This window comes from Anas acuta, chromosome 3, assembly GCF_963932015.1.
Source record: "Anas acuta chromosome 3, bAnaAcu1.1, whole genome shotgun sequence".
In the NCBI taxonomy this organism is placed as follows: domain Eukaryota; kingdom Metazoa; phylum Chordata; class Aves; order Anseriformes; family Anatidae; genus Anas; species Anas acuta.
In genome coordinates, this window is record NC_088981.1 from 23,176,587 (window position 1) to 23,199,473 (window position 22,887).

The 22,887-nt window shown below is 40.6% G+C and overlaps 1 protein-coding gene and 1 long non-coding RNA gene across 5 annotated transcripts; one reads left to right on the forward strand and one right to left on the reverse strand.

Moving 5' to 3' along the window:
- The first annotated feature begins 387 nt into the window (after positions 1–387).
- Positions 388–22,042, forward strand: EPHX1 (epoxide hydrolase 1). 4 transcript variants are annotated; one of them, XM_068676117.1, is made up of 10 exons: positions 388–546; positions 960–1,185; positions 11,198–11,382; positions 12,818–12,998; positions 14,830–15,057; positions 15,710–15,839; positions 16,414–16,628; positions 18,803–18,911; positions 19,282–19,407; positions 20,974–22,042. In XM_068676117.1, exons 3-10 carry the CDS (start codon positions 11,203–11,205, stop codon positions 21,197–21,199), a joined length of 1,395 nt encoding a protein of 464 aa, XP_068532218.1. In that variant the 5' UTR covers positions 388–546; positions 960–1,185; positions 11,198–11,202; the 3' UTR covers positions 21,200–22,042. The 4 variants fall into 4 exon arrangements, with proteins under 4 accessions (XP_068532218.1, XP_068532215.1, XP_068532217.1 ...); XM_068676114.1 differs by having other exon boundaries at positions 960–1,114; XM_068676116.1 differs by lacking the exon at positions 388–546 and adding an exon at positions 580–858 and having other exon boundaries at positions 960–1,114.
- On the reverse strand, positions 1,498–8,122 carry LOC137853600 (uncharacterized). The gene is made up of 3 exons (XR_011094589.1): positions 7,516–8,122; positions 5,586–5,650; positions 1,498–5,187 (listed from the first exon to the last, which is right to left on the reverse strand). It is a non-coding gene; the product is annotated as an uncharacterized lncRNA (long non-coding RNA).
- Positions 22,043–22,887: the final 845 nt, after the last annotated feature.

The window sequence follows — 22,887 nt, forward strand, 5'->3', positions numbered from 1 at the left end:
GGGTCTGAGAGTCCTGCTCATGATCCAGAAGCACGGTGTGCTTAGTGCAGAAAAACTAATATTTAAAGAATTTGCACTTGGCATCTCATGAGAAGTAGCATGGAGCTGTTGGTGAGGACAGATGCCCTGGAAAGGGCAGAACTCGAGGCCAGCATGCTTGGTGTGCGAGAAGAAAACGATCAAGACAAGCCTTAACATTCAGAAGAGACCAGCCACGGGCTGCTTTAAATTCCAAAAGCAACCCGCTTTAACAGCAATTACTATCGCTGTTCATAGCGAAAGAGCAGAAAAGCGCCACTAAATGCTCTCTGGGACAAGGGACGACTCCTAGCAGCCCGGGATGGTTGGGCAGAAGAGGCTGAAAGCCGTGAGGGAGCGAGGCAGCCCCGTCAGGGCTCACAGGGCTGTTCCTCCTCCAGCCCCGCTGCGGCCGGGGAGGGCCCCGGCGCTGCCCGCCCCCGCGGCAGGGCTCCAGCTCCCGGCCCCGGCCGCCTCGCTCCGGGGGGAGCCTCAGGGCGAGCCCGGTGCCGGCTCCGGCCGCGGCAGGTAACGGGGCCGGGGGGGGGTGGGCAGCGGCCCCGGGCTGAGGAGAGGCGCTGAGGCGGCTGAGGGAGCGGCTGGGGCTGAGGGAGCGGCCTCCCGCGGCGCCCCGAGTCCGGCCGGGAGCCTGAGGCGATGTTCGGGCGCCCTGCCCCGGGGCTGGGTCGCTGCCCCCCTTAAACACCGGCGGGTGCCCTTCTGCCCGCTGGTGGGAGCGGCCGCGGTCGTTACTGGAGGGTAAAGAACGGCAGCGGGCTGGGGGCAGGTCTCGGGGCTGGATCCGGGAAGGGGAAGTCCCTCCTGCGCTTTTCCATCAGAGTAGGAGCCACCATCCCAAGCAGCTGTGTGCCGCCAGCCCTGTTTGTCCCATTTAACGTCCCCCAGAAACTGAACTTTTTTTTTCTTTTTTTATGTCCCAGCTTGAAACCTCTCTGACCGAGTCCCAGGCACGTAGTTCTGCTGCTGAAGAGGCGCCTGGGGGATGAGAAGACAACCTGCAAAACCCAACAGCTGCGTTGCGTTGCCCAGCTGAGCGATCTGCAGGAAAAGCAAGTGACACGCTCACAGTCCTGAGGTTTGGCTCGTCTTGTCACAATTCACTTGGAGTTTTGACTTTGCCCTGCAGATAAAACCTTTCCTAATCAAGTGCGTTGCTTAACTTTCCGCTTTTACAATCCTGTTGAAGTAGGCAGTTTCCCCGTACTTTCATAGTATGGCTATAGCTAAAATAAGAAAACTTACCTAGTTGCTGTAGGTGAACCTGTAAGATAGGATTGATCCTAAAAGCCACTGTCTGAAATGTACATATATACCCAGAAATGTAAGGTTAATGTTTTGATTGGCATTGTTCTTCTGAGATGTCACGCTTCTCATCTGAAATGGATAGTGCTCCTTTCTGAAGTAAGCTAAGACTGAGACTTGAGTGCACAAATTGCTCATGCGGTTTGAAAATCAATGGAAGATCGGCACCAAAAGCAATTAGGCAGCTTAGAGAAAATCGATCCACGGTTGAAGTTGTCCAAAGACAAGGATTAGGTCATTGTCAGAGCTGAAGTCTTTGTGGAGAAGGATCTGGCACGCTGTCAGGCTTATGACTGTTCATTCGACATCTTTTCCCATCTGAATTCATATATAAAAACTTGTAGGTACACATTTACATAAACTCTGCTTGTTCATTACTTCTCCTAGATTCTATTAGTTGGGTGGTTTTTTTGTTTTGTTTTGTTGGTAAATGTAGGCAGTCGTGATGTTGAAATAACTAATTCAAAATAGAGCACAGTTGGTAGTAACTTTTATAGTTGTTTGTCTCTATGAATTGTCTAAGATAGGTTTTGGATTATCAGGTGTTTTAAAAACTTCTTTTTTTTAATCCTCTTGATACCCTTGATACTTCTTTCATGTAGTCATTATATATGGTAAAACCATGTTTTCAGCCTGTATGTGCAGGATTTCAGCAAAGCTTTCAGACATATTCAATATTTTTAGACATAGAATCACACTGCTTTATTATGGTAAGCACTGTGAAATAAGTTCAGACTTCTTAATAGTATATGCATGGCCAAATTTGTTCTAATTAATTACAACAGGTGAATGAGAAGGTTTGGGATAATAACTTTTGAATGGTAATACTCCCAGAAAATCTTGTTTCTTCAGTGACAGTTTGTCAGGTAATTTGTAGGTGGAGAAGTAGCAAAGCATGATGGAAGATGAAGTATAGCTTATTGCTGTAGGCAAAAATGAATTGATTATTGTGTATATTCCTGTGCTCATTTCTCGCATTACAGTTGCTGTATTCAAATTCCAGACAAGCAGAGGAACCTTTGTGGTAGTGTGCATTGCTTTGCTGAGCCTGCAAGAATACTTTTTACACACAACACGTGATCCCAGAATAAGGGCAGTCTTCTTTAATGTGCAAGTTCCAAATGTGGCAAACAGAGCACTAATTACTGCTTAAGTCCCTAAAGAAAAGTGACTTGGAAAATAGAGCATCTTTCTCTCTGAAGAGTTTTGGTCTGCTTTGTAATTAAGGCTGAAAATACTTTTTTCCCCTTCTGAGAGTGACTGCTGAAAAATTCCCAGATTCTTCCTCTGAACACATTATTTTTAATTAAAAGCATCATTGTATGTGCAAGTGGAACAAAGATCTACTTCTAAAATGGCATTTGCTTTAATCTCTTGGCCACGTTCCACACATAGCAGGATGGCTAAGTAACATAAAGATATGTACTCTGGATTTTATGTTTTGTGGTTTTGTTTTTGCTTTTGTTTGTTTGCTTTTTTGGTTTTTAGAGTGGCATTATCAGCTTCTATTTATATTTGAGTACAGTAATATTGATTGAGTGCGTTCTGATTTGTAGGCCTGAGAATATTTTTATGGGAATTGTGCTAGCCATGCTTCATTAGTTCCTGTTTTGAGTAGTGTGATGCCCTGTTCTAGTATGTTCGTCAGAATGAGGAAATGAGCTGTGCTCATGTTTGTGGAGGGATCCTACTGGGGTAAAGAACAGGAGCTATGTTCTGTGTTTCTTCTTTGAAAAGTGAGCTGTTCTCCAGCATTCCTCCAACATCTTGTTTGACACATATATTGGAAGTGATTAGTTGTAGTCCACTAGTAAAGGCTGAACAAACTTTTTTTTTTTTTTACTCTCTCTCCAGCTCAAGCAGTTCTCCTTTTTCTTGCACCCAGCAGTGGATATTTTACTTTCTTTTTAACTCTGCCTTAAAGATACTTAATTATTGCTCTATTAGTTTGTTCAGCCTCTCTGGCCACTACATCTGTACCATGGATGTACTCTGCTGTCTAACAGATAGACAAGATCTTTCTGTCAGGTGAAGTGACTAAGTATTATGAATCATAATTTGATTGAAGGACCTAGTTCTCTTGGCTGCTTCATCTTGAGTGTTAATTGCTCTAATGTGGTGGGTACAGGTAGTACGTTTCTAAATGAAGCCCTTCAATCCAAAGAGAAATTAAATATTTAGTTGTTATTAAGACAGAGAAGGAGTAGCAAGAATTGTTCTTGTTACATGTTTACACTGGCACATCCTTTTGGTGTTGCAGTATTTGACAGAAAATGATGACTACCATCTGTTCCGCTCCTCTTCTCATCGTCTAAAGTCCCTTTTCTCTATGAGAATGAAGTCTTTATAGAGAGATAACAAGTTTCTGTCTCTTCCTGTTTGCATAATCACAATTATTTAAGAAAAACACAATTTTTAAAAACTCTGATACACATTTTCCTTCATGCTGCACTTACTGCTTGGAGTTGTGATCTTAAATTAAACTTACTGTGTGACACCTCATCTCACTGTCTTTAGTGTTTCTGTTAGTCATTATTATATTTATATGTTTATAGTATTCATTATTACCATCTCTACACCTTATTTTATCTGAAGGATTATTATGTACTTTGTTCTTACGCATTTGGAGTACAGGACTTGATACTGTCTGCACTCTTTCCTCTGCAAGGCACCATGTACATGCCAATTCTGCGTATGTTAATAATTAAAGGTTTTAATAACAGTTTTCTAACAGCGTTAACCCAAAAAGCATGTGAAGCTGCGAGCTAAGATCTCTGTGATTTCACCAAAGAATCTGAAGAGAATTAGTCTAACAGAAAATCCCCCTGTAAACATCATTGCCAAACTGCCAGCCAGGACAGGATGAATCTGAGTCTTAGCTAGAGATCAGACCGAGCAAAACATTGGCAGTAATACTGTCGCTGGGGACGAAGGCAACATCTTACTGTTCAGTGCTAGAGAATCTGGTGAAGCTAAAAGTAGAGCCTAAACTTACCTTAAGGTCTGAGGAACAATTACCTCAACCTCATTTTCTTACTTGTAACATCAAACTTTTTTGGTTCACATCCACATTTTTCCATTCCCCTCTGTAAAATACTGACATTGGCATAGAAAGAGGAGGTTACACTTGTTAGTACTAGAAACTGGTAGAAGACAAACTAGGAAAATGTCCAATTCATAATTTCTTTTAAATGTCAGAAATTGTTTTCAAATTCAACATTTCAAAGCAAATGTGGAAGTAAAGCTCAAGATGTTCTTTGGAGTCTATTTCATTGGACTGTGGAATTTAGTTGGCTGGACAGTGGCTGTGAACTGTTTTAAAAACTTGTTACTGGCATGTCATACTTACTTTTTTAACTGTGGCTTGTGATTTGGGAGAGTTGTCTTTAGTAGACCCAGCTTTCAGAGGCATTCACCCCTAAGTTGTATGCCAGGCTTCTGCCACTTCTTTGCAAATATTTTTTTTTCTTGTTGGAATTTGAAGATCATTAAAGAGGGTAAAGGCTTGACAGGATAAAGTCTTTGCATTAGATAACCTTAATGTTGTAGCTATCAAATGTTATTATGAAAGTTTAAACAGTTCTTTTTGCCCTTACTTATTGTAACTGAATGATGCTGATTTAAGAATCCTGTAGCAGCTTTTCAGTTTGTGGAGTCCTAAACAAGAAATTATTGTAGATGCAAAGAAGCAGATCTCTTTTCCCCTAAATCATGCCCACCGTTCAGCCATTTGATCACAGTAACGCGAGTCACAGAGAGCCTAGGGCAGATCCTGTCGCTGTGTCTTTATGCAGCCTGCAGGGTTTGTTTGTTGTTTTTTTTTGACTCTTTGAAGGAAGTGGGGGTCTGTTCAAATATCATAAAAACAAAGTAAGAAAAACCGAGATTACAAGACACGTTTTTAACCAGCATGTAACATCTTTTTTAAAGAAAGCTGGGCATGGATTTGAAAGAACAAGTAATGCTGCTTAAATATCCATTCGTGTAAAGTATCTTCCTCTTAAAAATGTGGCATACAATATTTTAAATTATGATTATGAGATGAACTTTGGCCAGCCAGGGGTTGCTTAAATATGCCTTCTCTAGGTGTGGTGAATTGGTGAACTTAATCCTCTAATACTTTTCATTTATGCTAGCTAGGCTGCGGTCTCAGTTCTTATCAGATTTCAGTGTAGCACTGAAGAGAGAATACTGCTGGACTATCATAGTATTGGAGAACAGGTGGGAACGTATCAGGTACTCACATCCTCCTCCGGGAAAAGAATGCACCAGGGACTGCTGTGCCAGCTGACTCCTGATGGCGAGCAACCTAGAAAAAGATCGTAGAACAGGATGATAGCATCTCTTCCTGCTGTGTTGGAGATAGCGTAGTGTGCCACCTCCCTGTGACAATAAAAAATGTGAATGTTAAATTTCTTATCGAGACAAGTCAGAAACTCCCTTGGATTTGGGTTTCCTGTCTTTGATTTGCTTTCCTGTGTAGGATGCTGTATTTAATTCAGTGCCTACCTTTTTTTTTTTAAAACATTGTTAATGTACCATTTTATACTCACCTGGGAGATACTATCAGTTCTATGCAAAGCAATTCCCGCATTGCTAGGCTATTTTGAAGCTTGTCACAATGTTCCATAAACTACATAAACAGGAGGCTTTTCTTATGCAAATGCCTTCTCTTTGTGGTTTTCTGTTTGTTTCTGGTGTCATAAAATGACAAAAGTGTGATGCCCAGAGATGGTAGGACACCAGATTGAAGGTGAAACCTCTGAACTGTGCCTTGTCTTAGCCCCTTTTAGGCTGCCAGTGCTAGGGGACCCTGTTACAGGTGCTGTGGGTTTGTGAAGCCCTTCAGTGGGTTGTTCTGCCTGTCACATCTGTTGGGAAGACTCACCTGGAATTGCTGCTCTCCAGGCAAATAGATCTATCTGTAAACAACGATGCTCTGGCAGAGGGGTGCATTTTCAGTAAAAACCTAACGGGGTGGGGGATTATGTAACAGAACAAAAATAAACTGAAACATTTTTAAATTGAGTTATATCTCTTGCAGGATAATTAACCTGTATCAGGATAATAAACCTAGTATCTGACAGCATTGGGGGGTGCTGAGTGCTCTCAGCTACCTTGTAATCTGCTAGTAAACCAACCTTAGCGAGAAAATGTTGTTAACATTGATCATGACAATCTCTGGCATATGTCTGAAAGCAGTGTGGTCTCTGTAGAGCTTTTGCTTCACCTGCTCTGCACTGATACAGTTTCATATCACCACTTAGAGTTGTTCAAGCCATAGCAGCTGAGTTGCACGGTGTTTGAGTTTTTGAGTGCACGAGATTTCCAAAGGTTAAGTGGAAAGTCTTTCATTTCCTTATTTCTCCTATAACTCGTTTCCCATGGATTCTGCTGCTGAAAGGCAAAGACGAACAAGTACTCGCAGCATAAGATGGGGAATTTTACCACTGGGATATTTCATAGATGACTGCTCTAAAAAATAAATAGCACTGTTGTCTAGAACATCTGTTACTGGATACTGATGAAGATAGGGCATGAGACAGGACATGGCTTTGATGCTAATGACTGCTCTGTTCCTGTGGAGCTATTTGGACTGCTGTTAATATAACAGAGGGAAGTGGAGAAAAAAATAAAATAAAATAAAATAAAATAAAATAAAATAAAATAAAATAAAATAAAATAAAATAAAATAAAATAAAATAAAATAAAATAAAATAAAATAAAATAAAATAAAATAAAGAAGCTGAAAAAGTGCCATCAACGTGGAGCAGTAAGATACAGTCAGTTTTGAGGTTTTCTTGTGACCAGCAAGATACCTTTCCTCAAGGGTATCTGATTTTGGGATGACTTATTGGGATCCATCACATTTCAGCATTTTCCTTTTAAAACATGTTTTTAAAGTAGCAGAACAAAAGCATTCTTCCTTTGGCCCTTTAGAAAAGATGGTAGTTAACTGCTACCGAGGTCTAAGGTATTTAAATGCTATCTACAAGCAATATCCACCCTGGGGAACAGCAGAGTCTTGGAGTCCAAGTTCTTGACCATGGGTTGAAAGGAGGTACTTCCTTCTAAGGTCAACATGCCACCGTGGTTGAATCACGAGATTTTAGAGAATAAATACCCCAGCCCTTTGGTTACATCTCTGAAAACTGCAGGTATAAAAACTTGTACCTGTTTATCCTTCCACATTTGTGGTGCTGCACTGCTGTACCGTGGAACAAGTGTAAGGGGCTAATAGCTTCCATCTCGTAGCAGTTCTCAATCACGATTAGGGCAGGCAGTTCTGGTGCAGATGCCTCGCGAGGTTGCTTTATGCTGTTCAAACACCACACGGAAGTTGTAGAGAATTAGCTCGAGCAGCAAACTCGGGCTGTCACGGAATGTGTTTGCTCTGAGCAGTCTCCTCAGCACAGGCTGGAGAGGCTGGTACCAGCGCGCGGTGGTACGGTAACTCACTGCTAGCAAAACAATCCCTGTGAGTGTGCCATGAAGTGGTTCAAGGTAAAATTCTGCTGATGCACTTTGCCCTTTTCTCCTCCTGCAATGTCCTGGGAAAAAACCACAGCATAGTTGGAATTCTAGGCCCCTGTGTTCTTTGTAACTAGAAATTTTACAGGCATTTCCAAGTGAACTGAGAGATTGAACACAGAGAGCAACTTGGGATCTCTATTACCAAAAGGAGTCCAACCAGCATCAGAGGTGGCTTCTTCCAAATTGAAACATCCCGTGCAAACTGATTGTCATTGACCCCAGTTCTCTGCAATAGGAGATGGAATTGTTGTGAGACATGAAACTGCTTTTGGCACTTACCACTGGACTGTCAGCAAACTCATCCCGCACTGCATCTGGAATTAATCACAGAAATAAGTATCTTCTCGTGCAGTGAGTTGTTTGCTTGCACATACCTGGGTGAATGCAAAATGTGCACATTTACACAGAATCCTTCCCACGTGTTCTGCTGCGAAAGATCTGATTTCTCTAGTCTCATTAAGAGCAGATGGGGAAGAAGAAATATTTTCGTGGCTGGAATACTCCAGTGATTTAGGACATAGAAGTTGCTAGCTAGAAAACGGGATGGGATTTTGTTCCTGGGCGAAGCAGTTCTGCATTAGGTGCTGCACCACTGTCATCTGTTGGTAGAAGCTATGGTGCTGATGATACCAGTGTACAGTTAACTCTGAGTGAGAGAAAATATGTGCTTTGAGGGAAGGGCAAGATGACCCAGGCCTTGGAGATGTCTAAAGGGTGATTAACTGAGGAACTGCTCGTCAGGAAGACCATCATGTTGATGTTCTTGAGGGAAATGTTCTGACCTTGCCCTCGAATACGTCACCAATCAAATTAACGTGAGTAGTTGGCTGAGAAACTAAGAAGAGGAGTATTATAATATGAGCTGTCCTCGTATAGTAAAAATCATACCCCTGGGGTGGGAGATCCCAGCCCAAGAAGGGCCCCTTCCTCTCTGCAGATGCGCAGAGTGCTTCTGTCATGTCAGCAGTGTGCTAACTCAGTCACCAGTCAGAAGCCAGGGGGTTGTGCAACACTGAAGTGGCGTATGCCATGAGAACAAGTCCTGTGATTTCTAGGTACCCCAGCCATCCTGCCAGAATGGCTGGCACTGAAAGAAGCTCTCTTCTTTGGCTGTAGCTCTTTGTGGTAGGTCTTTGTAAATACACTGAAGTTGGCCAAATATTTGACTTTTTATTTCCCCCTTCTGCGGTGTTTACATACCTATGCTGGCCAACCTTTGTAGTCTAGACATGACCAGAGTTGTGCTGTGATTTCAGGGAAATTGCTGTTCTCTGTGAAGATTTAGTCATAGAAATCCTGTCTGTTAAATACTGTGATAGGTGTTATTTCTATGTAAAGTGCTTTGAGGTTTCTGAAAGTCCCTCCTGTTCTGCTCTGCAGTAAAATTTAATTGTGCTCTTTAATTCTGGGATAAGCTGGGGCTCAGGTATGGTGGAAGTGGGAAGAGATTGCTGTCTTGTACTCCAGTGAACACGATGGAGAAGTAGTGCTTTCTCAAATGGCAGATATTGTGGAAGGACCAGTGAAACAAATGAAAAGTTTTTCCGGTCCCTGTCATTCCCTTTTCTCTGGTTTCTGAGGACTAAGGAATTTCAGGTCACTTTGCAGGACTAGCAACTGTACGTGTAAGCAATATGTTCTTGTAGCTTGCTGTCCTATTTCCTTCGTGCCTGACTTTCCCACAAATGTTTTATTGGGTGCTTATTTTGATGGTTTTATCCAACTGCCTTATTTATTGCATATCAGCCTTCAGAAAATTAAACTTAAGAAGCTGACTAAAACAAGTCCGACCACATAAAGGCACTTAAAAGACAGGTCAATTTTAATCCTGTTACAATCACGAGAACTCCTAGTAACTTTGGCTGCAGTTTTTATTTTGATCCAGGAATACATTTTGTCCCTTCTGATTGTAACAGAACAAACCCTCCCTTGGAAAAGAAGAGGTATTGTCAGTGTTTAATTGAGCATCCCTATAATCAAGTACCATTTGTATAGGAAAGGACAAAAGTTATGTTTAACATTTAAACTAGGTTCCCTTTGATCAGGAACAAAATGCTCCTTCTGGAAGAAACGAAGGTAAGGTGGCAAGAGAAAGTAGCCTTAAGTAGCCCTTAGGTGGGGTGTGACCATTTTGGATAAAAGGGGTTAGGGCACTTCTTCAGGGAAGACCACCGAGGACACCCCAAAGAAAGGAAGCCATGTGCAGAAGGGCCTGGAAAGGAACCAAGAACGATGCCACACAATTACACAGCTCACGTAGATTAGAATGAATATGTATTAGATCAGTAGAATATGCATGACTTCAAGGTATAAATGTAACAAAGAAGCTGGCACTGGGTGTGCTTTACTTGCGGAAAATCCACTGGGCACCCAGGCCTGAATAAAAGCAGCATCTCTCCTGAGTGTGTGCGAGTTGGCTTATTGCACACTGGGTCAATAAAGGAGCTGCGTTTTTGGACAACGTGTTGACTCTGAATAATTTCAGAGCATCAAATTACTCTGCAGCAGCAAAACCAACAAAACCTCCCAACTTTGGAGAGAATGTAGGCTGTTCAGTAACACAAACAATGCTTGCTGTACAGAAGTTTTTAAGTACTTAATGTTTTATCATTTTCTCAGTGTGTGAGTGTTTGAAACATGGCATTCATTAAAGTTATGCCTTAAAAAGGTGACATCACTGTTTCCCAACCCCCTTTCCATACATTTTTCATACTTAAATGTGTGAGAAGGTATTGAAAACGTTACTCATTCTCTTGAGCAGAGAGGACTTCATTGCTTGGGGAGGGATGTTTTAGAGCCCGGAAAGTATGCATGTGGTCTTTTATTTTCTTTTCATAAAAGTTCAGAAGGAGAAAGAAAGGGAAGGGCCTTCTGTCTGTTGCTCTGCTGTTCAAGATTTATGCAAATATTCCCCCCCCGGCTAACTGGGAGATGCAAAATGGTTGTTCTCATGTTCCTCACTACTTATTTTGTATACACATCTTGATTTTCATCCTCCAAATCTGTAACAGGATATATGTAAGCCTTACTGAAGAGATGCTCTGTTTTGGAATTTGTGGGAAATCTAGACCTTCAGAGGGAGAGAAAGCTTTAACTTGAATTATGTCCACAGTTACCCCTTTTATTTTTGACATTTAGCAGCAATCAACTGTGTTAATATCCTGTTAAGTGTTAATATCCTGAGACTGACAGAACATCATGTAAACATGTAGATCAAATCCTATCATAAAAAACAAGTAAACCTCTGTAGTCTTTATGAAGTACATCACGTGTCTCTGAACAATCTGACTGGTCTCACCAGAGTTTTGTTCTTCTCTTACAGGCATTATGCTGCTTGAGATACTCCTGATTCTGGGGACTATCATCTTCTACTTCTTACGTTCCAGGAAGAAAGAAGAGACATTATCCTTTAAGGAGGGGTGGTGGGGCAGGGGCCAAAAGCCTGACACTGAAGAAGATGCAACTATTTGGCCATTTAAGGTGGAAACTACAGAAAAAGATCTGAGTGTAAGCAAATCTCTGTACTGGGAAAAGCGGAGTAAGAAATGGCCAAATAAATGTTTACTTGTTTAGAAGTAATTATGGGACTGCTCATATTATCTGTTTGTAATGGATTTCTATTTTCTCAGCTTTGGAATTTTTAGGACTTCATTTGTTCTCCTTAGTAATATTGGTGGACATTGATCTCCCATATGTTTTTCTCTCATACTGCAGACACAAAGCTATGTAACTTCTATGGATTTTTGTGAAACACAATCCTGTATTATGACAGTTATTAGTACATAATCCATCACTAGCAAAACCTTTTTTCTAAATAAATTCTTAAGTAAACTAGGGGGTTTAAGCTGTGATAGGACATAATTGCAAAAACATTTTGAAAAGATGTTGAACATGGAAAAAACATGTATGTATAGATGTGTTAAGCTTCATTTAAAAATCCATGCTTTCTGTACATGTTAAATGACCAAAATAAAAGCTAGCTTACATTCTTGTCTACGTATAGACAAGATGTTTCTTGTCTAGATTGAGACTACCTGTTCAGTGTGAGGCATGAGGCAGTGTATACAACTAACTCATCTTAGCAAGTGAGAGTTGTCCTTATCATCACTGTACTAGAAAATGCTGTTCAAGTTTAAACCTCTTAGAGGTTTGAGCAGGGCTGGATTTGCAGACCTGTCTTTCACCCTCAACTATTCTGTGGTTCTGTTTCTAATAAGAAGGGACTTTTGGCTCTTCTTCCCTGCTGAGTGATTTTGGACTGAATTTATAGTATTGTCAGCATTCCCCATGACCATGAAGCACAGTAGCAGGGTCACTTGAAAAGTTAGTCTAGATTTGGAAACTTTTGCTCCAGTTGTTTCACCAACTTTGTGGCCCTGCGAAATCCGTCAGTGTTTCCTGGTGTGGACGTCCAGCACCTTGGTTTGGGAAGAAGAGTAAAAGGTCTCAGCCAGATCCATGCATTGATCATGAGGCTGGGCTTAAAGGTAGCCCTGGGAGCAACATACCACTGAAAGGCAACAAGACTTAAATTGTGAAGTCACGTTGGCGCTTTTGGTAATCAGCTGGTGGGGAGAAAAAAAAAAAAAAAGAGAAAGAAAAAAAATAAATAACAATGTTCTGTGGAGGTGAGTACTATCAGAAAACTTCTCCACAGCTCGCTGTTGTGTTTTGGGTGCTGTCCTCTGTGGTTATCAGCCTGGCAAATGGGTTAGCCAGTGCTGCTAAACAAAGGCACTGGAAATATTAAGAACATCTGTAAGTGGAAGAGGAAGGGAGGGCATCTGGGGGAGAACAAGAGCTGAAACAGCTGATGGAGCATCAGCAAATGGCACAGGTATCATTGGAGACATTATTTTCATTATTGCTCTTGTTTCAGTTGGGCGTAAGATAGCAGATGCAGTGCTTGTAATGTCTCTTCCTTTTTTCCTTTTCCCTACAGGACCTGTATAGGAGGCTGGATGAGGCTCGATTCACTGAGCCACTGGAGGACAGTTGCTTCCATTATGGAACAAACTCAGTGTATCTCAGGAAAGTTGTCTCCTATTGGAAAAACCAATTCAACTGGAAGAAACAAGTTGAAATTCTCAATAAGTACCCACAATTCAAAACTAAGATTCAAGGTGCGTGGCTTTTTCTCTTAAAAATAAACAGTAATACATAATCTTGTCTACAAGGCATCGCAGCCATAAGAATGCTCTTGGTCATGTTGCATGGGCCTTTCCTCCCTAGCTGGCATGACATGGATCCTTGCTACTGCTGCAGCAGTGGTGAGAAGCTGCCTCATTGTAACTGAAGCCTTTAGGACAAGGAATGACAGATATAATTCCCTTGTGCGTGGATGGGTTGTCAGTTGGTGTTAACAGGAGCCAAGCACAGGCATTCGGCAACAGATCTGGATCTTGAGATGTAGACATGTTCCCTGCCTTGCATGCAGTCGCACAAAAATACCCACAGATGCCTCCTCTTGATCCATGTAGTTCCCCAGCTGCTGCTGTCATGGTGATGCTGTCAGCCTGGCAGCTTCATCAGCTGGGTGTGCTGGCTGCTCAGGTTATCCCTGACTGGGAGAGCCAGTGTGCTCTGCTGCACCATTTCAAGCCCTTACAGAAGGCAGAATGCCTTTCCCTTAGGGTAGATGTGCTGCCCAGTCATCAGAGTACTGTCTGAGACAAGAAAGGTAAAAAAAAAAAGTCAACAATGCAGTGTGTTTGGATACAGGAAGAGAGACTTGAACGTTAAGAATGATTACGGAGATGGGCCATGAAAAGACAAGCTCGGGCATGTGGAATATCAGATTCTTAGCTTCTGTCATGGCTGGGAGGTTTTTTAAGAGAATGCAGAAATCCACAGAATTGTAAAGGATGAGGAAATCTCAGTCATTCAGAGAGGCTGGGATTGCTGATGAGGTGGAGTTGATGCAAGTAAAATGTGCTTAAATACATCAAGAAATGGGGCATTCAGGCCCCAATAAGAGCAAATTATCATTTCCTGGAAAGCAAAGCCCTGAACAGGTTTGAGGAAAAGTGGTTTACCCGGAGCTCCTAGTACAACATTGTGTGATCTCTCTTGCTAATATATTGTAAGGATCACAAAGGAAACAGGACTGCAATTTTTACCTTTATACCTACCAGTGATGAGACTGGTACAAGAACATTTTTTCTGTTTTAATTTATCAAAAATTATACTGAAAGATTTGGAAAAAGGTAGAAAAGAATCACAAAATTGAATTCTTCAGCTCTCCTTTAGCAATGTATTTCTCAAATCCTCGATTCAGCATGATTAGTTTGTCAAAAGTTAATATGTGTGACTAGTTTACAGGTCTCCACAGACAGACAACACTTGCTAATGGCATTTAAAATTCCTTTTGCTGTAACATTAGGATCTATGGCTGGAAACAGAAGCCAGATATGTTCAAATGAGAAGTCAGGCACAAGCGAAACAAGAAAAGTGATTAATGCCCCCAAATAAACTGCTGCTGCTTATGATGGGGGGCATCTCTGTCTCTTGATGCCTTAAAGATGCAATTGTATGCCTTTCAGGAAGAAAAATCTGTGGCTGGCCGAAACCTAGGTGGTGCCATATAGGGCTATTTCGGTACAATTATAAGGGCACTTGGTCTAAATGATGTAATTGTCTCTTCTGCCTTTCAGCTGTGTGAGTCACAGTGTTACTGTTTGAAGATTGCTTCACTTCTGTGTCTTAATTTGCCAATTTATTTTAAAACAGAAATATGCCGACCTCATTTAGGTGCTGTGGTGCTTAATTGCCCATTATAAAGTACTTTAAGGTTCCTGGATAAATGGATCCAAAGAAATGCAGGGTGCTTGCATGCTCGCCAAAACAAAACAAAACAAAGAAGATGTTAAAAGATTTATTCAGAATCTGTTCTGTGATTAGTTTCAGTATCATGGTAAGTTTGGGCATGTTAATTACTTGTTTTATTTTTTACAGGCATTGATATCCACTTCGTTCATGTAAAGCCTCCTTGTTTGCCTGAAGGCCAGTCTGCGAAGCCATTATTAATGGTTCATGGTTGGCCTGGTTCATTTTATGAGTTTTACAAAATTATTCCTCTCCTGACTGACCCTGCCAGCCATGGCCTCAGCGATGAACACATTTTTGAAGTCATTTGCCCCTCTATCCCTGGCTATGGTTTCTCAGAAGCTCCCCACAAAAAAGGTACGATGTATGAGAAGAAACTGAGCTAACACAAGCCTAGTCTTACAATGAGGCAACCCCTACTTCTGTAACTTCTGTCTCTTGTTTTGCCAGTGTAGAAACAAAGACCCTGTGTGTCACGTGGAAAGAGAGAGGTGGATATGACTGCAAATGACATTAGTTTCAGGAGCAATGGCTAGATAATTTACAAAGGACTGTAAAAAGTTATGAAGTTACAACTCTATGAATTAAAAAGTTTCTAGTTACCATTAAGATAAGGTTCTGTAGGCACAGAGGCAAAATGGAAGCACATTCCCTGGGCCCGTAGTGCCTCAGACAGGGCTCAGCTGGAGTATGACTGGTTTAGGAGGAGTCCAGCAACCCCTTAGCAGGCTAAATACATGGAAAACTAGTAGGGTTAGGAGAACATCAGGCTGTAATGAAAGCTGGACTTTCTTCTCCTGGTTTCTGCCGGTTCTCTAAGCCTTACCTGGACAATGTGACAAGGGCTTCTATGTAGACTGTCAGACAGGCAAGGCAAAATGGACTTGTGTTTTTTTAGGAATTGTTTTATGCCAGGGAGAATAAATGCTGCACATTCAGAAGAACATCTGGAATTAACTCAATAGTGTTTTTTTTTGTTTTTTTGTTTTACTTTATTTTTTTAATGCAGGCTTTAATTCTGTAAGTGCTGCTTCGGTATTTTATGAATTGATGCTCAGACTGGGATTCAGCGAGTTCTACGCACAAGGTGGTGACTGGGGCTGGCTCATCTGCACCAATCTGGCCCAGATAGCTCCCAAGTGAGTATCCCTTTGGTACAGTGCTGCATGATCGGCATGTAAAGCTGTTTTATTCTGTAAATAGTTATTGCTTATGTATGCGATTGTTTCTAAGCAAGTCCTAAAAACAAGCACTGTGTAGTTTTTGTCATCAGTGCTCCATGTTAAGCAGTGATCCAGAACTGTATGCCTTGGTTTCTTCTGAAAAGATGAACAGTTGTGTTTTGTGATGACCCCACAGGACTCTGGAATGGGATAAGTATTTATTTAAAAAAAAAAAAAAAAAGAGGGTCTGTGTGTGTATGCTCTGACTCCTGGTGGTTGCCACTTTGACTTTTTTTTTGTGAAAAGCCATGCTATGAAGCACAATTAAGGTCATGAACAATAATATAATTAGTGGATTGGAATTTAAGTATGTCTATTGTTGTACATTGTAAATATAATATTACATTTGTTACAATAATAATATATGTAATACAGCATTTAATATTTAAAGTGAACATTTTATAACATTTTGACACATTCTAAACATAACAACTTTGAATCACATTTTATTTAGGTAATTTGTGGGGCCTTTTTCTGTCTTTATTTTCAGCCATCTGAAAGGTCTTCATTTAAATCTAGCCTCTGTTACGAACATGGGATTCACCCACCTGCTCTCCATTCTGCTGGGCCGCTATCTTCCAGGGCTCTTCGGTTTCCAGGAAGAAGACGTTAGACGGATGTTTCCCTTCTTGAAAAAGGGGCTCTACAGGATCTTGTCGGAATCTGGCTACGCTCACATACAGGCTACAAAGCCTGATAGCGTTGGTATAGAAAACAAACAAAGCAAATAACACTAAAAAAAATGCTTTTAGAGCTCAGAATACTTAATTTTTAGCTATAATGTCACAGAAACAAAATATGCTGCTTAAAATAGGCAGAAAATGAGTTTTTTGGGGGAAATGGAAGTAAAAAGGCTAGAGGAAATTGAAGTAGGAAGGTCAGAGGTTTTTAAAAGTCTCTTTTTCTGTATGAAGTTGTAAAAGGCAATAGATGGGTGTATAATATTAAGCTCACTTTTGCATGCAAAAGGGGTGAATTATGAGAACTGAGCATTCTCTAAGTATCACTGACCACATTCTTAATTTTCATAAATAGTTTAATACTTTTCCACTTTGGCTGTCACTGGGGACTGTAATTCTATTGCAAATGCAGCTGTGCTGACAACAAAAGATAGTTTCTCCATTGAGAATGGATCACGATCAAAATGATGTAAACTAAGAAGCCTTTAGCTGTTTTAGCACACAAGCTAATTTATTAATAGGCAGAAGTAATACCTGAAAAAGTCAAATTTATTTCTTACTCACTGTTATGAATCACTTGCAGACTTTCAAGAAAATAAAATGCGTGTTCCTATAACTTTTCTTTCTAGATGAGCTAATCACTCATATTGGTTAATCACTTTAAGTATCTAAGTATTAAACATTTCTGTTTTAAAAATATTTTTTGCTACTGAATTGGAAATCTGAGTCAAGAATACTGAATGTATTTTTATTTTAGTGCAGCAGCAATTCACTCGTAGATTTTATTAAAAACAGCTATAGAAACTATTTCTTCATGTCTTTGCATACACTTAGCTACAGAAGCAGGCACATTCTTAAAGGATGTAGGCAAAATGATAGTGTTATGGATTTAAAATAATTTGGCTTGCTTTCAGTTGTGATTTCTAAAAATTGCTAGTCTCCAATTCCTTTTTTTTTTTTTTGCTTTAAGAGAAGATTGGAAAGCCGGTAGCTGGGAGGCTGCCAAGGTCTTCCTGAGCCTTCTGGTGGCACAGTTCTACCTTGCAAGAACAGGATTCAACACGGAGCTATCCTCAGCAATGAAGTCATTTCTGACTTTTGGTTGATCCTAATCTCTTGATTGTTTCAGAACTGGCTTTTGATCGAACCGGTTTACATGGATCTGATTTTATACTTATGAGGATATTTGCATGGAACTTGGGTTCATTTTCAGTTGACTGAAGAGGCTTGGCATTGCCTTGTATTCTGTACTGTTAGGGTTGATAGAAATTTTTCCTACACGTAAACTGATGTACTCTTCTTTGTTCCCATCTAAGTGAAGTACGTGAGAACAGGCTATTGCTTGTCTAATTCTGCACATCTAGAAAGCATACTAGCTGTAACTTTTGGAACACTTGGCATCTGATACGTCTGTTACTTGTTTAATAACCAAAACTCAACTACATTTAAATAGCAATTAGTGATAAAGTTTTGCTAGCTGTAGTGTCAGGCATCTTATGGGACAGTTGGGCTGCAGGGGTGGAACTTCAAATATATTGCTGTCCGCAGGAAAAGCTTTTTCTAAGATTTTTCTGAGCAGCTGGGACAGTTCATGGTCCCTGTATTTCACAGCACTAGGATACATTAGCAAATTTCCAAGCACAGGTGTGTTTGTTTTTTTTCTATCCAAGTAAAACAACTATAAAAAGTATGTTAAGACTTGTCCTACATTAAGGCAGTTGGCTATTGCTAATATGGAAGATGGACCTTTTTATAAAGCCTTGCCCTTCTTTAATGACTTTCTAATAATCCTTAAAAAGTTTTTGCTGTTAGTTAATGGTGTAAATTCACCTGGGCATGTAGGGTTTGGCCCTGTAATGCTATTTAATACATGACAACTTCCAGATTAATAGAGGCAAACCCTACTTGGCACATAGACCTTAATCACACACAAGCCAGCAGAAATGCAATATTGCTACATCAGTTTGAAAATACACATTGTGAGCTAAGGTGGAGCTTGTTGATGTACAGATACTATGTTTATGATCCAACAATAAATGGCTCTGACTTGTTCTACTAATTTCCTTACTTAAAAACACAGTTTGCTGGAACTGCTTTGTAAAGTTACTTACCCTGTATTATTGTGGGCAGCTTCTAAAGCAATCTGAGGTCAGCAGTAGAATATCCCAATTTTAGTTAATTTTTCCTCCTCCTTTTCAGGTTGTGGCTTGAATGACTCTCCTGTAGGACTGGCTGCATACATCTTGGAGAAATTTTCTACATGGACTGATCTGGAATTCCGTAATTTAGAAGATGGAGGACTAGAGAGGTAAGCATTTCCTTTAATGCTATTTTGGATTAGGTGATTATGCCACAAGTCATAGCTAAATAAGATTCTATCTGCACAGATGGCCTCACATCTTATAAGGAGTCTGTAGTGACCACAGGCAGTGCAGTACTACAGCATGCAAATAAGCAAATAGGCCATGAAGACTAATATGCTCCCTTCCCCTTTATATCTCCCTAAAAGAGATAGACCCTGCATTTTTTGTGGATTAAGAACTGGCTTAGTGAAAATCTTTGTTTTTCCTACCTTGTTTTTTTTTTCCCTTACAACAAAACCAAAGTCAAGTCCCTCCTAAAGTAATGCAAGATGGTATTTAGTTCTAACTAAGCAATTTCTGGGCTCACTTATTCAGGAAGTTTAACCTGGATGATCTTCTTACCAATATCATGATCTACTGGGTGTCAGGCTGCATAGTCTCCTCAATGCGTTTCTACAAAGAAAATCTGCAGAAGGGAATAGGCACACAGAAACATGAGAAGTAAGTGTTTTTTCCTTTAAATATTTTTGCCTTGGACTTAATTTTATGATTGCAGATAGGTTGCTTGTGCCTTATGGTTGCTGCCAAGTTTATGAATGCAGAGGAAAAGGAATGCTGTGTCACAGCGTTTCTCTGCAGGACAGGTCAGTTGATGTACTGTGCTCAGAAAACACAATAACTTGGTTTGAATCCCAAACCACCAGCAAGGACAGCTGACTGGAACAACACTGCTTGAGGACCTCCCCTTCATGGTGTATCTAGCTAGGGAAGAGCATATACACTTACTTCCAGATTTGATTTCAGTTATTAAATTAAATTTAGTTATTAAATTAGATACCTGGATACTGAGTCACCTAGTCAGTTTTGTTTATGAAGTTCTGGTACTTTTCTGGACACAGTTTGCTTATTTCTGGAGAAAAAAGAAGTTCTACCTTTGGAAGTAACTTCAGTATAATGATAAATGCTGCATAATTTGAAAGTTGGTAAGACTGATGATGTTCCTATGTGCAGGCACTTACGACAAAAGCTTGGTTGCATATACCTCTGTCAGGTTGAGTACTGGGGAAGGTTTAAACCTGCCCAGAGGCATTCACATCCCCAGTTCACTGCTATGGCATTTATTTAGCTGTGAAATGATGCTCCCAGGAAGCTGACTCCGTTTTTGAAGCTGTTGTGGCTACACTGTGGGCAGTATTCTGCTCCAGTTCTGCCTACATGAGATGAGCTAAACAAGCTTCTATGTGCCTAGAGGAAAGAGTCTCAAAAACATACATAAGAGTAAGCACCCTGTTCTGTCTAAGTTTTAAAACCTGTCACTTCTGATAATGCAGCTTTTGTGTATGGGATCTTTTAACCTAGGAAATACTGCTGTTTATAACAGGCATGGCTAGTTCCACTTTAAGATACTTTTCCCTTCAAATCCAGTTGCTTCTCTCTACTTGTTCCTATAGAAAATGTTCTGTAGAGTACATTCATGCCACTTAAACGTAAGAGCCTTCTTCTATGGGAAGACACTTCAGAGGACAAATACTCATGTTAAGAAATGTTTCCTTTGAGCTAGCATATATTTACTATTATTGCTCTCTTTTTCCCCATCCCTGCCTTAGAGCGAGTGGTTCAAGATAAATTCTTCCCCTGCTTACCCTCCAGTTGTCCTGACGGGCTCAACATGTTCTAGTTGTAATATTCACTGTAAATCTCTCTTCAGCCCTTGTCAAATTGTTTGCTTTCCCCTCAATACATGACTCTTGAGCCCTGAATGTAGCTTGAGGAAACTTGCCTCCTAGGGCTGTCTTCTTAGTTTCCATTCTTCTAACTCTTATGCCCTGGATACCTAGCAACACTGCCTTATACATCAGTGTATGCAAAAACTTATAGCCATCTTCCTTTTTTTCTTTTTTCCAGGGACTGAAGCATTGTCTAGTGCTCAAATTTAAGATTTGAAAGTCAGTTTTTAATTGCCTAACACATGTGCCTATCTGTTGAGGAACATTTTCATGGGACTTTCCGTGTCTTGCTGAATTACGTGTCTCAAAGATAAAATTGTTGTTCTCACTTTTCTCTCAGGCTCCCAGTACAAGTACCTACTGGCATCGCTTCCTTCCCTAATGAAGTCATGCACACACCCCAGGCTTGGGCCCAGAAGAAATACACCAACATAGTGTCTTTCCATTTGATGCCTAAAGGCGGCCACTTCGCAGCTTTAGAGGAACCTGAACTTCTTGCTGAAGATATTCTGCAATTTGTCGGGAAAGTAGAGAAAGAGCAACTTTGGAGAAAGAAAGGAGAATAATTCCAGTTAGGAAAAGCAGGGTAATTGCTCATTGCTTACTAAGTCTACTGTAATCAGATCTTATTCTTGACCAGATATGAGAGGACAGCAAGAAAACTGTAGAATAGTTGAGAGAGGATACAATCTTGGAAACCCAAGGATTTTTCTTTTTTAGCACATCTATGCTAAGAATGTAGCATGAAGGTTGCTTGGTTATTTTCTCCCCGAGGCAGAAGCTTCTAAAGCCTGTTCTCTGATACCATTTACTCTTATTTTGAAATTGAGAAATAGATCTTACCGCTACTAATACTCAGTTTAATTATTACCAACAGCTTTTCTTCTCAACAGCAGTAAAAGTTGAGTTGATGTATGTGTGAGATTCCCCACATATACAATGGGGAACAGTCAAGCAAGACCTGACTTGAATGACTGTATCAATTAATCAGCACTGATCTACAGTGCTCATTAAACCAACCAGCTGGCTGCTGCTGGCTGCTTTTCTCTTCCAGCCTGTGCTGTTAAGCAGCTTCCTGGCTGGGAGGAAGCTCAGCTCCCCTGCACCAGGCTCCTAGGAAAACAATGTGTGAGGAGCAGCTGGAGCGTTAGCTGAGTAGCTGAAACACACAGGCTTTTGTAGCTTGGACCAGAAGGAGGGGTTGGGGGTAGGCGTAATTACAGCCCAAGTAGCCTCTGCACGGAATTTGTGCTCTTAACTAAAATCCTAGCCCTGGACAGGCTCGAGACACCGTGGCTTTGCACTGCTTCTACGGGGTACTACTGTAAACACCTCTTAAAATAAAATTAAAAAAAAAAGAAAGATAAAATTAAAGGAAATTTGCATTAAAACTTTGAATAACACTTGCATGTACATATGCTTTAAACTTTTGACTAGCTGTGATTTTGTTTCTATGTTGCATTTGTTACAGAGGTCAGGTGAAAGGTAAACTGCTCAAAGAAACCTGAAAGGCAGTGTATTTTTGCCAACAGCAGTACCTAGTACATGCAGCTGAGCTTCAAACACTTTAAAACTGTAACCAGATGACTGATTTCAGTATGGATTTGTTCTCCAATCACTTCTGATACACTTCCCAACCTTGCAAGCATAGGGAAATATAATCCATTAATAACACTTGCATAGATTAGTGTTAGTTTAAAATATGAAGTGGAATGGGAGCTATTAAGTAGCAGTTACTGCTCCTTCCCACAGTTTGTTTGCAGAAGGCAAGTCAACACTGCTGCTGGGCACATCTGAATTTTAGTGCTCAAAACCAGCTTTAAGCCGTGACAGAACATCATTAGGGCAGACTGCTGGTGGACCAATTTCAGCCATTTTTCTGAGCAGAGATGAGAGCTCTCACTACCTTCACTCTAGCCTGGTGTTTTTGCACCTGGGTGCTAGCAGAGGAAAGCCCAGTAGCTCTCAGCTTTCCCTGCAAGATTTGACTGCAGTGCTGACGTGGACCCTTCAACTGTATTTGAGTTCTTTAGTACAGCTGACTGCTTCCAGATTAGTACTGAGCACAAATTCTATATTCACCTGTAACAGCTTTAATTAGTCAATATTTATGTCTGTGTTTACAAAATATTTTTGGTTTAGGCTGGTCAGTTCTGAATAGATAGGCAGTAAATAGTCATTCACTTGATCTAAAATAGGGTTTTCTCAGAAAGAAAAGGTTAGAAGGTTCAATGTTATTGTAGAATGTCCTGAG